The sequence below is a fragment of the Balaenoptera musculus genome, chromosome 5 (assembly GCF_009873245.2).
Source record: "Balaenoptera musculus isolate JJ_BM4_2016_0621 chromosome 5, mBalMus1.pri.v3, whole genome shotgun sequence".
Lineage (NCBI taxonomy): Eukaryota > Metazoa > Chordata > Mammalia > Artiodactyla > Balaenopteridae > Balaenoptera > Balaenoptera musculus.
Window position 1 is genome coordinate 65,018,484 of NC_045789.1, and position 16,942 is coordinate 65,035,425.

Consider the following 16,942-nt stretch of genomic DNA (forward strand, 5'->3'; position numbering starts at 1 on the left):
TCATCTGCAGGTAATAATGAGTGCTATGAGTTTATGGTGTAAAGTGTTAGGGCTTTTATCTCTAAGAAAAATAGATTTGCAGGTAATATACCCATATTTTTGAAATTAAAATGCTAATTTCAAAATCAAATTCTGTGTTAGATTAAAAATAATGAATCCATTGCTCTATTGGGGGACTAATATCCTGGCCCTCAATAGAGTTTGCAACCCATGGAGAGATGAACTTACAGAGTCAGACTTAGGAGATCAAAATATCATTGTAACTGAAAAGTCAGTTTGTGAATGTGGCCTTAGATCTGCTGCTAAGTGTGTCTGCTAAAACTACCCCCAGAATTAAACTGAGGTTAGACTGTGACTCAAGCCTCCTGCCAGAATCAGGTTTTCTGCCACGGGGCAGCAATAAGGCAAGAACAACTGGCCAGAGAGCTGGCTCTCTAAGAGGAAAGGGCTCAACAGAGCGTGCCCAATTTCCTCCTCTCAGTCATCTGTCAGGTAACTCACTCCTCTTCCCGCAGGAAAGAGTTAAGAGGACTGGGGAGAGAGGAGTGTGGGTCTAGCTTCTGTACCTGGAAATGATACAGACCAGTGTTCTTGGCCTTCCCTAATCAATAGAAATTGACTAGAGGCCAGACAAGAAATTCAGGCAAAGCTTTACTGGGGCCCCTGCTGCAGCAGGGGGAGCTAGAACAAGTAACAGGTGCCCTCGCTCACTCTCCGAGGGGGGTGAGCTGGTTCCTTATATGGGGTGAGGGTAGGGGTGTGTCCAGCGGTCAGGCTGGAGGGGTGGCTTAAGTGTTTGGCCCACTCCTCTGGTGGTGTTGAGTGCAGGGAGCATGCTCTGTACCCTGCTTTTGCCCCCCACACCCTGTTTTTTGCCCCCAGCTCTTTAGAAGTGGCAGTAAGGTTTTTTGGTCTGCTTGTATCTTTTTGTTCATAATTTGCCCCAACTGTCCATACACTCAGTTATTTTTAGTCTCACATAGCTTCTTTGTATTTTGTTGGTCAAGGAGAGGTCTGTCCAGGTGCAAGCCTTGCAGCACTGCAGCAAAGGGTCCCAGGTCCCAGCAGTCTCAGAAACACGAGCCGCGGGAAATGTGTGTCCCTCTTACACGTCTCTACTGGACGCTGCTCCCTCTGTCTGCAGCTCTGTCTCTGAGTGCAGGTGTAGCAGAGTTAGGCTTGGTGTCTTAACTTTCTTAATCAGCATCACTAAGTCTCCTGAACAGAGGAGAGGGCTCAGCAGAGGCTCTTGGTTCAACCTTCTCAACACAGTCAGCTGTGTGCCTGGGGCGAACCCCTACATGGTCTGGCCAGGGCGCGATGCCTGTCCTTCACGTAGTCCTTCCAGAATGTCATCCTGGCCGGTGTGGAGAAGCAGCCTTTCTCCTGCCTCGACCGGTTCCTCAGCCTGCAGAGGATCACTTGCAGCAAGTTAGAGGCATTAAGTGGTAAAGCAAGACCAGAATCAAAATAGACAACATTTATGAATGATATTTCGAATTGCTTGAGGAGCATTGACGGATATATAACATGTGGTGGATATTAATCAGCACACAAGCTTTTGCATTACATTGGAAATTCAGGAACACCCTCAGAATCACTTTTATGTCTTCAAAATTAAAAGGATGAATTTTAAAGCACTCATCTAAACACCATCAAGGTAAACTAAGCTTCTATTGGATTTGGAGACTGTACCTTTTGAGGAGAGCCTTGTAAATTTACTATGAAATCTTTTACACTAACTGATACCATTTTTTAAAAATCATTAATTTCCTGTTAACTGTTACTATATTATGTATGTGATTATCTGAATAGTTCTTCAAAACATTTTTACCAAATAGAAAATAAAGGCTCTTTAAAAGATCCACAAATAAAAAATAAAATATTAAAAATCTCATATGAGAAAAATCCTTAAAGAATAGTTGTAGCTCAGTGAATAATGGCTTCATGTAAAAAGTTGACGGAGAAAATGCAATTTGTTTTGAAACTTTTTCTGTCAAACTTCAGTCTTGTTGCCAAGCCTCAGCTGGCTTAGAAGCTGTTTTCTAAGGAAACATTCATATATCTAAATTTATTCTTCTTTGAGTTAAGAGACACATGGTATAACTAGATTTTTTAAAAAATTATTTTGTATTTTTTCAGCATTTCTAGATGGGCCATAAGAGGAAGTTTCAGGGATTTATTTCTAGATTTTTCTGGGGTGAACTGCAAACCCAATCCTGAAGGGAAAAAGTGAGAAAAGATGTATCAGTGTTCACGCTCTACTTCTTCTCTCATCCAACTCCCAACCGTAGGCTTAACAGTCAATACCAGTGCAACACAGGGATACCTATAGATCAGACGACCTAGCCGTGTGTAGTATTGGGCAAGTGACAGTCTCTTAGAATCTCACTTGCTTTATATGTGAGAATAACAATTCCCATCCTGTATATGTCAAGCTGTGTTTTAAAGACAAAGTGTGGATTATGTATATGAAAATGTGTTATAATTTATTGAAATACTACTTAAATATGAGCCATTTAATACTATTAATAAATATCCCAACAATTTGCATTGGGCAGGCAAACAAATAGAAGAGAACAAAGCAGGCCTATGACATGCTAGGTGGGATACTCAGAGAAGCTGTTTCATGACTCCAACTGTATCCCTAAACTACAGCCAATCCTGTTAAACATGTGCTGTTGTTCAAAGGGTGAGGATCTTCCTGGCCCTGAACAATCCTTTATGACACGTCTTCTGAATTAGCGGTAACTGCAGCTGTTAAATCAAGCTTTACAGGTCACACATTTTTCAGCGCTACTGTTGTTAACTAATTGCTCTGTATGTGGCACTGTGTTAAGAGCTTTACCTGCGTGTAATCCTTCCAAGAATTCTGCATTGATGTTGTCATACCCGATTTACGGCTGCAGGAACTGAAGTTTAGAGAGGTTAGGTAACCCGCCCAAGGTCACACAGCTAATAAAGGGGAGAAATGGAATTTGCACTGCTCTGGAGTTGCAGGCCGCTCCACTCCACAGCCCTACCCCACTCCCACACTGTTTCAGCTCCTCATTATTTCCCATATGTATTTATTAAGTAATCAATTACTCCTGGTGCGACTATGCTGAACTCTGTGCAAGGTAGGTTTCGCCCCTGCTTGTCCAGTTGGGCTCCTCCTCACCGCACCCAGCTGGCTGCAAACCACAAGAGCCCTGCCCTGCTTCTGTGCTCGGGTGCTTTGAAAACCCTGATCCTGGGGTATGCAGTCAGCAGCCTGGAAGGGTGGGAACTCATATTAGGTGCACCATACACGGCTTCTTCTCCTCCAAACTCCCATTGTTTGCGAGCAATTGAAGGATTTTCAAATTAGCCAGTAATGAGTACTATTCAGCGAGGCTCACCACTTTGGCATGTAGATTCAGACTTTGCTGCAAGGTGGGAAGAATAATCCTTCTTTTGGCACTGCCTTAGTTACTCTCAGTCATAGAATTTTAGCAAATACTGAGAATTTTGTATCTGGACCCACAGTGGAAGCCTTAATCAGTGCATATAGACAATACATAACTTTTATATTTTCCTGGTTGGAAGGAAGGTTTTACTTTTAGGAGCCAAGTTTTTGTCATGAGAGAAATCAAGGGATTCCAACAGAGTGTCAATGGGCCACAAGGATTCTATTTGGTGTAGTTGTGTTGCAGGAAGGGGGACCCCTTCCAGGGCCCGAGAGTGGGCTCTTGTCTAACACTTGGAAATGAATTGTCTGAGGAGACACATGTGCTGGCAAAGCAAGAGACTTTATTTGGAAGGGGAGCCCGGGCGGAGAGCAGAAGGGCAGGGAACCAGGAGAACTGTTCTGCCACATGGCTTGCAGTCTCGGGTTTTATGGTAATGGGGTTAGTTTCCGGGTTGTCTCTGGCCAATCACTCTGACCCAGGGTCCTTCCTGGTGGCGCACGCATCACTCAGCCAAGATGGATTCCAGCGAGAAGGATACTGGGAGGTTGGTAGGACATGTGTAACAGGGAAGAGCCACATCTGACTACATGTTGCATCTGTTTGTTTTACTTTAACCTTTGCTTCCCATTGCTTTTGTTCACTAAAAGGATATTGTCTCTACATAATGGCCTGCCTCGGGGAACCCCGCCCCTCTGCCTGAATGTTAAACCAAAGTGCCTTTGTTCAGGGAAACATCCAGACCCTGTCCACCTGTGGATGGCTGCAAGAAAGAAGAAATTAACACATCCCCTCCCCGAGGCTGGCCATTCCAGGGGATATTGCAAAACGTATGGACCTTTTTACTTTACTTCCTAATCTCCTCCCCCTCTCTGCGCTATAAAAGAAACTGGCATCCAAACCCCGATAAGATGGTTATTGTGAGACATTAGTCTGCCATCTTTCCAAATAAAGTCGTATTCCTTGCCTCAGCACCTTGTCTCCAATTTATTGGCTTGTTGTGCGGCAAGCAGAGTGAGCTTGGACTCAGTAACATATGGACTGGACTCTCTTCTCTCCTTTTGAGCTTTCCTGAATTCTTCCGGTTGGTACTAGCTTGTTAGTTCCGCATTCTTACCAGGACCTCCTGTTGTAAGATAACTCATGCAGGTGGTTACTGTGGTGCCTGGCCAGGGCGGGCAGTTTCGGTCAGTGGTTCTCCTAACGGTTGGAATGTCCTTGTGATCCTAACATTTTATGGTTATCTCTTCTATGCAAATCATGATAAAGCAGAAGCATGGCCTATATATCTTCTCATTTCCATTAGGCATCCAGTGCATTGGAGGAGCTTTGCTTCATAATTATGGGGACTCTACCAAAGCCCCAGGTAAGGTTCAAATAGTGTTTAATTTGTAGGAAAAAAAATTGCTCAGTGGTATCTTGGAATTCCTCCTGGAAGAAAATATACCCAATTTAGGAAGCATGCCAAGAGGAGCTAGAAGAGCATAAATTGACTTTGGATAAGAAACAAATACTTCAGTTTCTTTGACGCCTGAGAATTTAGGGTTATATTAATGGAGTTGGCAATCATCTAATTGGAAAATGGTATGTCCCCTTCAAGTATAAGATGTGTTCTAGTTCTGATGAGGGAAAGTTGAGGTCATTTTGGCTCTTTCTCTCTTCTTGAATCATACTACAATTGGAGAACAGATGCATTTTTCTAAGCCCAGAGGTTAGGACAGTGTACTTTGTCAGAGAGGACATTAAGAATGCAAAAAAAGCAAACTATATTGCCAATGTCGGTTTGAAAATTATATTCTTACTGTGATGTCTCGGTTTTTATTAAAATTATTATTTGATTCTTGTGTGAGAACTTTTTGTCCCAAAGTGAGGCAATGGGAACTTGAAAAATGGCATGAGGTACCATACCTCAGTTATGTTCTGTATCTTATAGGTAAACTAATTTTAAAATTACCTTATTAAGGATAAGAGCCTTAGGTTTAGAATGTATTTTTCATTAGCAGTTTAACCTATGATCACTGGTTTGGTCTGACTTCCATGATTTTCACATACGGTAATTCAAAGAAAACTTGATATTTTGAAAGCATAAATGTTCTCTTAAACTAAATAAGTGTTTACAACTGTATTTTTTTCCAATGTTTTTAATAGTGACATTTTCCAAAACACTTAATTGATTTTTTTCCTAATTAAGAGAAAATAAATGGCAATGGTGTTTATCCATGAGTTTCTATTTATTTTAAAAGCAAATGAGAAAAAAAAAGAATAACAAAAAAGGAATGATATGTCTTTTTCTTAAAGACAGATTTTTGTAGGGAGAGAGGACTATAAAAAAGTTTATGGAAGAAAGCAAAAATAACTGATAATCTTGTTCTTTCATGATAACAACTACAAATATTTTGATGTGATTCCTTCTGGTCTTTCTCTCTGAATTTTCTATCATGTGATCGTATCAGTATTTCCTATTCCACCACTACTGAACATTTAGGATGTTTCTAGTTTTTTACTCTTATGAATAATGCTGTAGTAAAGATCTTTGTTCATACTTTTATTTATAAACATACTTTTATTTATAAAGCTTTTGATTAATTGCCCATTTATTTTTAGAGTAATATATGCTTAACCAATTGCAGTCTTATGTTTTATGTATAGCACATGTGTCATATATTTTAAAAATTATATAATATAATCTTATAATAAATTATAAATTTTAAACTATACATTTATATTATACATATTATGATTTTCTAATATAATATAATGACATTTCTATATCTCTCTTTTCAACAGGAAACAGATGAAAAAGATAATACCAAAAGGGTAAGGTGATTTCCATAAATATATACATTAAAAAATAATAAAGGAAACCACTAATTATCTATAGTAAAGCTCACTATTTTTTTAACAGTTCTTATTTCATTATTCGAAGACACAAAAGTTGGGCAATTCAAATGCTGTGGTAAGTTGTAGAATTACTTCTTATTAGTAATCACTAGTATTTTTTTTTAAACCTGTTTTTGCAGTTTATCTTATAGAGTAGATCAAAATTCATGTTTTTTTCTTTAAAAGTTTACATGTGGGTGAACAAATGGAATTCAGTATTTATTATACATTTATTTTATATCTCAATAACTACAAGTACATTAAATTCATTCATTTATTCATTCAACAGTTATTTACTGGGTATCTACTATGTGCCAAGCACAATTCTAGGTACTAGAAATATAGCAGTAAATGTCATGCAACTTACATTTTAGAGGCAAAAAAAGCAAATGATTAAGTAAAACATATTGTTTTAGATGGTGATTAGTGCAAGGGAAAAACAGACCTATGCAAAGTCATTTTAAGAATTATTTTAAAAGATGATTGTCAAAAATGTATTTAAATATAACTAGAAATACCACTTGTATTCCTAAGAGCTCCTTATTTGTAACTAGGCACTTAATTTGAGAATTTACTCTCTAAGATTAGCCAGATACCAATAACTTGAATTCATTTTACTTCTAAATTGTGTGGTTTTAGTGGTAGTTTTTCTTTTTGTATGCATGGATTTTTAAAATGCTAACCAATCTACTTTGGTGTTTCAATCTAGAATACTTAAGAATTACTTGACTATAATATTCTTTCTAAGCTTGTGACTCACTACCATGGACCAGTTTGTGAAACGAGGAACATAGTGTATTTTAAACATGTGTTTACCTGTGGGAAAGTAACTGTAACCATAAACTCAGTTTTAAATGTTTATCCCGTTGAATATTCTTACATGTGAGGAGTTGAAAGTTAGGTTATACTGGCTTCAAATGAAATACAAGTTGAATTGATTAACAAATAACCATTATATGGGGCTTATAGTAGTCCATTTGATGAATGAATTTAATATTTGTGAGAAGGTTCAATTGAAGTCATGCCTTTAAAATGAAACCGTTATCAGGTAGTCACATGTCTCAAATGTGCTTTCATTTTCTTCTGCTCGGCATCTTTACATCTTGAGAAAATGTATCTTAGTCACATTTTTCACTAGCAATGACACATTGCCATTTTTTGTGTCTCCTGTTGTCTTGTTCCACACGTTCAATTTAAATGAAATATATATTTTATAAAGAAGATTACTAGATGTGTGTACAGTATAATCTTCCAGATAAAAATGTTCATGATGGAAAACTGATTCTCACAGAGTTGGCTTCATGTGTCCCCAAATCATTCTGAGTAAGTCTGGAAACAGACAGACAGCTTTTTTGCTTCTCAAGGATGCAGGTGGCTGTTTTCCTTGTTGGCTGCTACTGGTGGAGCTCAGGCCCTCAGGAAAGAGCATCGTCAATAGAATGACCAAGATCCCAGCATAAAACTGCCAACTTTTACTCCATCTCTTGGTTTATTCTCCACAGCTCTTTGAAAGGCTCACAAAGGACTGTCTTAGGTCACATCTTTCTTGTTCTTTTTTGTCTGGAGCAAGGATGGTGGGTAAAAACAAAAACAAATAGGAAGCCGTCTTTATGCCCAATGCTGAGAAACCTGTGTGCTCATCACGTGTGTGTGTTCGTGTCTCTCAGTCATCTGTCCTGCATCCGCTGCTGCAGCTCGTTCCACAACTGCATGAGAAAAGAATGAAGAGGTTCAAAGTGGACGTATGTAACACAAACTGCATGCTTCCTTCGCCACTCTGTGCGTGGCAGCCCTTTCTGTTCGTTCCCTTTGGTGGTGGTTTATAAGATCTTCTTCCGGGTGAGCCTCATGTAACACCCAGGTAGCCTACAGAAGAGCATCTATTCGCAGAAATGTTTTCACACTCAGGAAGAAGAGAACTGTCCTCCTCCCCATTATATGTCCCTTCTAACCCAGGTTGTGGGCAGTGAGGAAAACCGGGATTAGACTTCCTGCCAAGGGCCGTGCCCCTCCCAGTGAGGAAACCTATTCATTCTTGGTTTAAGAAAGGACATGGCAGTGTGCCTAGTCATTAGATAGGAATAGGAGAAAAGATCAAGGACCATTTACTGCCCCTCTGTGTACAGGTCGGCAGATGGCTGGAATGACAAGCTTTCTATCCAGGTATTAAAGCATTAGTAAGAGTAAGGCTCATGAAGTATTATAAATATAGCAGACATTAAACGTAGGTATTTCGTTTTTCCACAGTTAACAAAAATATGGCCCAAACTCAGTGTCTGTGTTTAAGATGAACATAACTAAGAGGAACATAAATGAGTTAACACATTTTTAAACTAGAAATTGTGGCATTTTTATTGTCCTTTGAAAAGAATCCTAACTCTTTTGATGATGAAAGTTTCTAGGCGTTATTTTTAAGTAATGCCTTACATTGTTGGAATGCCTTATAGTTTTTAGTCTTATAGGATCTCATTTTATTCTTTTGACAACTCTGTTGGCACTTAACAAGTATTGTTATCCACAGTTTACAAAAAGGAAAACAACTCAGAATAGTTAAAGGAGTTTCCCAAGATCATAGTAGTAAGTGGGATTAGAGATTATAACAATCTCTTGACTTCCAGTCTAGGCAAATATTTTTTTTCACTATGCTGTTTCCTTTGTAGTCTAATCTTGAATATTTCTATTATTGTTAAATTTTTTCTTAATTTAAATACCATATTAATTTTATTCTTCTACTACCAAAAGTTTTCAAATACTTTTTAAAACACATACAGTTTAGGCAAATAAATTCCTCAAAATTTATTTTTATGATCACTATTTCCTCCCTAAATTCTTCGCATCGTTGAACTAAGCTTTCATCATGGAAGACAATACTGCTGCCAACTTTAATGAGAAATGTAAGAGGGACTGTAGTAGCCCTTAAAATTTTAGAATTTCCAATATGAAAAAAATCAAATCAGTTTTCATCAAACTTTCTAGAAGTAATATATGCTTTTTTGAATTAACTTTTACTTTCTGAAGAATCTTCCCGACTTATGAATAGTGTAAGATTTCAACTTAAAGATCCAGTTTCTTAAAATACACCAGCAAATTATTAGTTTACTACAACACTTCAGTGTTAGTATTTGCAAAATCAAAGCTACTCAGTATTGTGGGCGGTTTGGTACTTTATCTAAATGTTCCACCTTGAGTGAGACTATCTATATTTACAGATAACTATCTAAAAGTGTGAACTCTGACTTAGTAGTAATATCTTGTTGGACAAATGATAGCTCTTAAAAGTATTTTGCAGCAAGCCAGGTTTTCTAGGAATCTCTAAGAGAAAAAAATGTAAAACATGAATTTTAGAAAATTACAGTAAAGTATTACTTTTGCTGGGCCTAAGTCACCTAATTTTAAACCATATTTTTGATAGTGAAATATTTTGGGTTCTTAAAGAAAATGAGTTTTCAGATTTTAGTGCACTCAAACCCTTTTCTTACATGTTCTTTGCTAGACATCCTCACTTCCATCCCCGCATGTTTTTCAGCTCTACCACCCAAATTCTTTTATATACTGTTCTATCTCCAATAAGACTAAAAAGACCTGTATGTTTGAGTTTGAAATTTTTAAATTTGGGCACATTTTAAGTTACATTTGTCCCACTTTTCTTTTTTTCTGTGTAATATAAAATACATAGCTGTTCTTATATAACCATATAAAGTCTCTATGTGTACATTTTTAAATATTAAACATTTCAATCTTTAAAGTAATTTGGGAGGACTTAATAATCAGGATGAGAATTAGATATAGAATGTTGAGAATTTAAGACACATTTGTTGTAAAGAAGGGATTTTAGAATTTTAATAGACGTCAGGGCCATTTCTTAGAATCTAAAAATGTGATTGTACTTATATTATGGAATACTTGAAAAAGGTCTTGATGACAAATTTCATATAATTGCTGTCCTGATACTTTTATAACTTGCTGTTGAAAATAGGAAGCTATGAGAACCAACTTTATGGAAATCATAAAATGTTAAATATTTTTTCCATTAACTTTGAAATGAAATATTTTGAGAAAAGAAACACTTCAAAATACATCCATTATGAATAATCAGTTTGTTCCTATTTGGTTTTTTTTTTTCATTACCATTTCTGTTAATATAATTATATTGGGAAAAATCTTCTCAGAAGTCTCATTGAATAAATATAGTTTACCAAATTTGTCCCTCAATTTCAATTTAAATTTCTATAGATATATTATGTATTTTAGCTATGACACAATTCTATTTTATATTTTTGCCTGTTCGTGTGTTAGCACATACAATATGTATTGTAAAGAAATCATTTCATTCTAACAAACTGCTGAAGGGAGATTTTAAATATAGTTAATTATCTATGAAATGTCCTCTGCCTACTTATCAATGAATATATGTACAACTGACAAATTTCATGAAAATAGTATCTGTTAGACTAATAAGGAAATTACCTTAAAATACAACACACTGATGATACTGCTAGTATCACTGAAAATTCTTCCAGTAGAAATACAATAATTACTTATTGATATGAATTATATACTCAAGTCCTTGATTCCCTCATTATTTAATTATGATAGTTGAAAATAACTATACTCTCAAGAAGCATTTGCACTTATTTTTACTGTTGTTTGATTTGTAATGCCCTCATTTTCTCTTCCAGGAAGAATTCCAAGGTCCTATTACAGGCCAAAGTAGAGGATTCTTTTTATTCAGGGTATGCACATACTATATTTTTTTAAAAATCAATCAACATCAACATTGAAAAATACTTTCACTGTGCATTTATTTACATTAACTCATAAGTTTTAATTAAGTTCTGAAGTTTATCTAAAGATACTTGACAGCAAGCGTTACAGTCTGAGATTCACTTCTGTCGCCACCTTATTGCCTTAATATCATGGCATCTCTGATCTCTTCTCTAATCCACTACTCATGTTTGTAAATACCCCAAATGACATTCGCCTATTTCACAGTTTAGTTCCATAACATTTCATGTCGGAAATGCGTGTCTGAAAGATGTATTACTCCTTAAGTTCTAATGAAATATTTAGCTAAAGAAATATTAGCCAATGAAATATTTAGCTAAGGAATTACAACTTTATTATAAAGTCTAAGGAGAGCTATATGGTAAGATTTGCATTTCGGAAACTAATTCTAACAATAAATTGGAGGAGAATGGACTGAAAGAAGGAGGAAAATAACAGATATAGATAAGGAAGAAATAATACCACTCATCAAGATCATTAGGCTGCTTTCTATGAAAATTAACTTCTCTCCTTAGTTACATTGATGTGTTTCTCACTTATTATTTTCCAGCCACGCAATGGAAGAAGGTCAGAAGGTTACATTTAAAATGGTATGTGCATCACAATTCAACCCAGTTTGAAAATTTCTGTCATTTTCGGATCTTCACAAGTTAACCTATGCTCAGTTTATTTCTATTATTTGATTGCATGTGTACATTAATATTCTATATAAATACTGCAAATATAGAGGCTGTGAGGACTTCATATGACGGAAAATGCCAGTATTTTAGGGCCAGATTTGCTTTGCCCATGTCGTGCATTCCTCACACTATGTCACAATAGTCATCATCAGTTTTGCAGACACTGACCTAATCATCATTTACTGTGCAAGTAGAATGTGTCAGGGATCATGTTCTTATTTTGGTAATCAGTGTCCATAATAGTGGGCCATAACTTACAGACTGGATGCATTTCTGACTTCCAGATGACCTATATTCAAAGATTCTTTATAAGAGCTGTGATTTACCATTTCCAGAGAACTAAGAAAATGTGGAAAGACATGAAAGCATGACTTCTACTTTGGGACTCCCAGAGTTTCCACCTCAGTGCTGGAGATACAGTAGACACTTAGTAGCTATTGAATGGCCCTACACATTTAATAAATATGTTAATCTTAATAACTTATTAGGCTATGAATTTTAAAGTTAAATGCAAATGCACATTGATAAATTTATACCACAGAAATAAAACTATATTCTACTAACTTTATGTAATCCTAAATGCAGATTCTACGCTGAACATATTTTTGCAAATATTTCATTCATATAATTTATCTCAACCCTTTAATACATACATATTTAGCTTAAGAATATAAAATTCTTAATATTTTCTCATAGAAATGAAAATCAAAACACATTATTTCCAACTAAAGAAGACAACACCAAAATTATACAATATCTAGAAAATGAAGATAATGAAAACACTACATGTTAAAACTTGTGGGACTCTGACAAAACCATATTTAGTGGAAAATTTAAGGCTTTAAACACTATCAAGCAAGAAAAAGTGAGTGAATTAGGAATTTGTCATTAAGTTAAAAAGAACAACAAGGTGAACCTCAGGAAAGCAGAGGAAGAAAATTATAAAATGAAAGATGAAATTAATTGATTATAAAATAGTAAAATACAACAATTGGTAAATAAACCAAAAATCTTATTCTTTATAAAAAATGAAATAAACTATCCTAATTTTCCTAGCCTAATCAATGAAAAGAAGAAACCATAAATATACAAAAATACAAATGAAAAGAGGGAAATTAAAACAGATACAGAAGAAATGGGAATCATAAGAGTACTTTTCAAATCTCTGTGCCTATCAGTTTGAAAACCTAGATAAAATGGAGAATATATAATAAAGTAGATGCTACCAAAATTGACCTCAGAAAAAAGAAAAAAAAAATCTAAGCATACTGATGGCCTTGGAAAAAAATCGAGAATGTTATCTAGAAACTCTCCTGTCAAGAGTACTAGGACAAGAAATTTCAGATTTTTCCAGCTCAGAGAAGTAAGAAAAATTTCAAAATATTTTTATGAAGTCAGCAAATACTAATACCAAAACCTTACAAAGTTAGTATAAGAAAGGAAGCTGTAGGTCAATTCTGTTTATAAATATCAATGCAAACATTTAAAAGAAATATTAGTAAATAGTATTCAGCAATACATTGAAATAATTATATGACCCCATGAAGTGAAGTTCATTCCATCAACTAAGATGGTTCAATATCAGGAAGTCTATGAAAATATTTTCACCATTAAAAGAAAAATTATACAATCAACTCAATACAGGCATACCTCCATTTTATTGCACTTTGCTTTATTGTGCCTCACAGATATTATGTGTTTTACAATTTGAAGGTTTGTGACAACCCTGTGTTGAGCAGGTCTATCAGTGTCATTTTTCCCAAAAGCATTTGCTCACTTCGTGTCTTATGTCTCATTTTGGTAATTCTTAAAATATTTCAAACTTTTCCATTATCATTATATTCGTTATGGTGATCTGTGATCAGTGATCTTTGATATTACGATTGAAATTGTTTTGCGGTGCCATGATCCACGCCCATGTAAGATGGCAAACTTAATTGATAAATGTGTGTGTTCTGACTGCTCCACTGACCAGCCATTCCACGGTCACTCTCCCTCTCGTCAGGCCTCCCTATTCCCTGAGACACAAAAATATTTAAATTAGGCCAATTAATAATCCTACAGTGGCCTCTAAGGTCTCAAGTGAAAGGAAGAGTTACACGGCTCTCATTTTAAATCAAAAGCTAGAAATGATTAAGCTTAGTGAGGAAGGCATGTCAAAAGCCGAGACAGGCCAAAAGCCAGGCCCCTTGTGCCAAACAGCCAAGTTGTGAATGCAAAGAAAAAGTTCTTGAAGGAAATTAAAAGTGCTACTCCAGTGAACACGTGAATAAGAAATTGAAGTAGCCTTATTGCTGATATGGAGAACATTTCAGTGGTCTGGATAAAAGATCAAACCAGCCACAATGTTCCCTTGAGCCAAAGCCTAATCCAGAGCAAGGTCCTAACTCTCTTCAATTCTGTGAAGGCTGAGAGAGTTGAGGAAGCTGCAGAAGAAAAGTTTGAAGCTAGCAGAGATTGTTTCATGAGGTTCAAGGAAAGAAGCTGTCTTCATAGCATAAAAGTTCAAGTTGAAGCAGTAAGTGCTAATGTAGAAGCTGTAGCAAAATCCAGAAGATCTAGCTAAGATAATTAATGAAGGTGGCTACACTGAACAACAGATTTTCAATGTAGACAAAACCACCTTCTATTGAAAGAAGATGCCATCTAGGACTTTCAAAGCTAGAGAGAAGTCACTGCCCGGTTTCAAAGCTTTGGAGGACAAGCTGACTCTTGTTAGGAGCTAGCGCAGCTGGTGACTGTAAGTTGAAGCCAATGCTCACTTACCATTCAGAAAACCCTAGGGCCCTTAAGAATTATGTTGAATCTACTCTGCCTGTGCTTTAAAAATGGAAAAACAAAGGCTAGATGACAGCATATCTTATGCAACAAAGTTTATTGACTATTTTAAGCCCAGTATCGAGACTTACTGCTCAGAAAAAAAGATTCCTTTCAAAATATTACTGCTCATCGACAATGCATCTGGTCACCCAGGCACTCTGATGGAGATGTACAGCGAGATTGTTTTCAAGCCTCCTAACACAACATCCCATGGATCAAGGAATAATTTCTTCAAGTCTTATTATTTAAGAAATGCATTGTGTAAGGTGATAACTACCATAGATAGTGATTCCTCCAGTGGATCTAGGCAAAGTATAATAAATTGAAAACCTTTTGGAAAGGGTTCATCATTCTAGATACCATTAAGAATATTTTTGATTCATAGGAAGAGGTTAAAATAACAGGAGTTTGGAAGAGCTGATTCTAAACCTCATGGATGACTTTGAGGGTTCAAGACTTCAGTGGAGGAAGTAACTACAGATGTGGTAGAAATAGCAAGAGAACTCGAATTAGAAGCGGAGCCTGAAGATGTGACTGAATTGCTATAATCTCATGATAAAACTTTAACAGATGAGCAGTTGCTTCTTATGGCTGAGCAAAGAAAGTGGTTTCTTGAGACGGAATCTACACCCAGTGAAGACGCTGTAAAAATTGTTGAAATGACAACAATTTCAATGACAGGGATTTAGAATATTACATAAACTTAGTTGATAAAGCAGCAGCAGGGGGACTTCCCTGGGGGTCCAGTGGTTAAGACTCCATGCTTCCACTGCAGGGAGTGCAGGTCCGATCCGGTGCGGAACTAAGATCCCACATGCCGCTCGGTGCAGCCAAAAAGAAAAACAAAGCAGCAGCAGCAGCAGCAGGGTTTGAGAGGATTGACTCCAATTTTGAAAGAAGTTTTACTATGAGTAAAATGCCATCAAACAGCATTGCATGCTATCAGAGAAATTGTCCCTGAAAGGAAGAGTCAATCGATGTGGCAGACTTCATTGTTGTCTTATTTTAAGAAATTATCACCGTCACCCCAGCCTTCAGCGACTAATACCCTGATCCCTCAGCAGCCATTAACATCTAGGCAAGACCCTCCACCAACAAAGAGATTACGAATCTCTGAAGGCTCAGTTGATGGTTAGCAATTTTTAGCAATAAAGTATTTTTAAATTGAGGTATGTGCATTTGTCTTTTTAGACATAAAGCTACTGTGCACTTAATAAACTATTGTATAGTGTAAACATAACTTTTATATGCAACAGGAGACTAAAAAATTTGTATGACTTGCTTTATTGAGATATTCACTGGAACTGAACCTGCACTATCTCTGAGGTATGCCTGTAGATGCTTTTGGTAAAGTTCCATGTCAATTTCTGATGTTTTCAAAGAAGATCCTGTAGAAAGAGATGAATCTTTATTAACAATATTTATATAATGGTCTGAAACAAAGTCAGTAGAAGGCTTGATAGTAAAACATTTTGGAGTATTTCTATTAACATCAGAAACAAAACAAGGATGCTCTGTTCTCTTTTATTTCATGTAGTTCTTATGCATTAGCCAACTCAGACAAGAAAGAAATAAAAGATACAAATATTGGAAAAGTGAAGAAAAAATTTTATGTTCTCATGGGGCATAATTATGAACTTGAATTTTCAAACTATATTTGGTATTAATTCATGTTTCAACAAAGGCTTGTTATGTTCACATCAAGAATATGAGCAGGGCTTCACTGGTGGCTCAGTGGTTAAGAATCCGCCTGCCAATGCAGGGGACACGGGTTCGAGCCCTGGTCCAGTAAGATCCCACATGCTGCAGAGCAACTAAGCCCGTGAGCCACAATTACTGAGCCTGTGCTCTAGAGCCCATAAGCCACAACTACTGAAGCCTGCATGCCACAACGACTGAAGCCCGCGTGCCTAGAGCCCATGGTCCGCAATAAGAGAAGCCACCACAGTGAGAAGCCCGTGCACCGCAACGAAGAGTAGCCCCTGCTCGCCACAACTAGAGAAAGACCACGTGCAGCAACAAAGACCCAACGCAGCCAAAAATAAATAAATAAATAAAATAAATTTATTAAAAAAAAAGAATATGAGCAATCATATTTCTAATTTTTTCTTGTTTCAAGGAACTAAGAACAAAAAGTTAATGGAAAAGAACTGTATTTTATAATATTACAAATGTTGAGGCATTTTATAAAATGTGAACAAAAAATAGTTTAATACTAAATGGAAAAAATGTCTGATTTTAACACTAAACTAAGTGTTAGAGTGCTCATAAATGTGAAATGGAATTTAATCCATGATTTGATCAAGTTAGCAAAAAATTCTCTCTGAAACTGAGAAAAATAGCTTTATT

General features: G+C 36.3%; 1 protein-coding gene across 1 annotated transcript in view; it reads left to right on the top strand.

The window, feature by feature from the left end:
• NMU (neuromedin U) overlaps positions 1-16,942 on the top strand; it is a 40,260-nt gene that overhangs the window by 21,008 nt on the left and 2,310 nt on the right. The window contains exons 4-9 of the mRNA XM_036853889.1: positions 4,735-4,794; positions 6,216-6,245; positions 6,334-6,384; positions 7,976-8,050; positions 10,988-11,041; positions 11,644-11,683. Of these exons, the coding sequence (XP_036709784.1) occupies positions 4,735-4,794; positions 6,216-6,245; positions 6,334-6,384; positions 7,976-8,050; positions 10,988-11,041; positions 11,644-11,679 (306 nt within the window). The 3' untranslated portion in view covers positions 11,680-11,683. The remainder of the gene's footprint in view (positions 1-4,734; positions 4,795-6,215; positions 6,246-6,333; positions 6,385-7,975; positions 8,051-10,987; positions 11,042-11,643; positions 11,684-16,942) is intronic.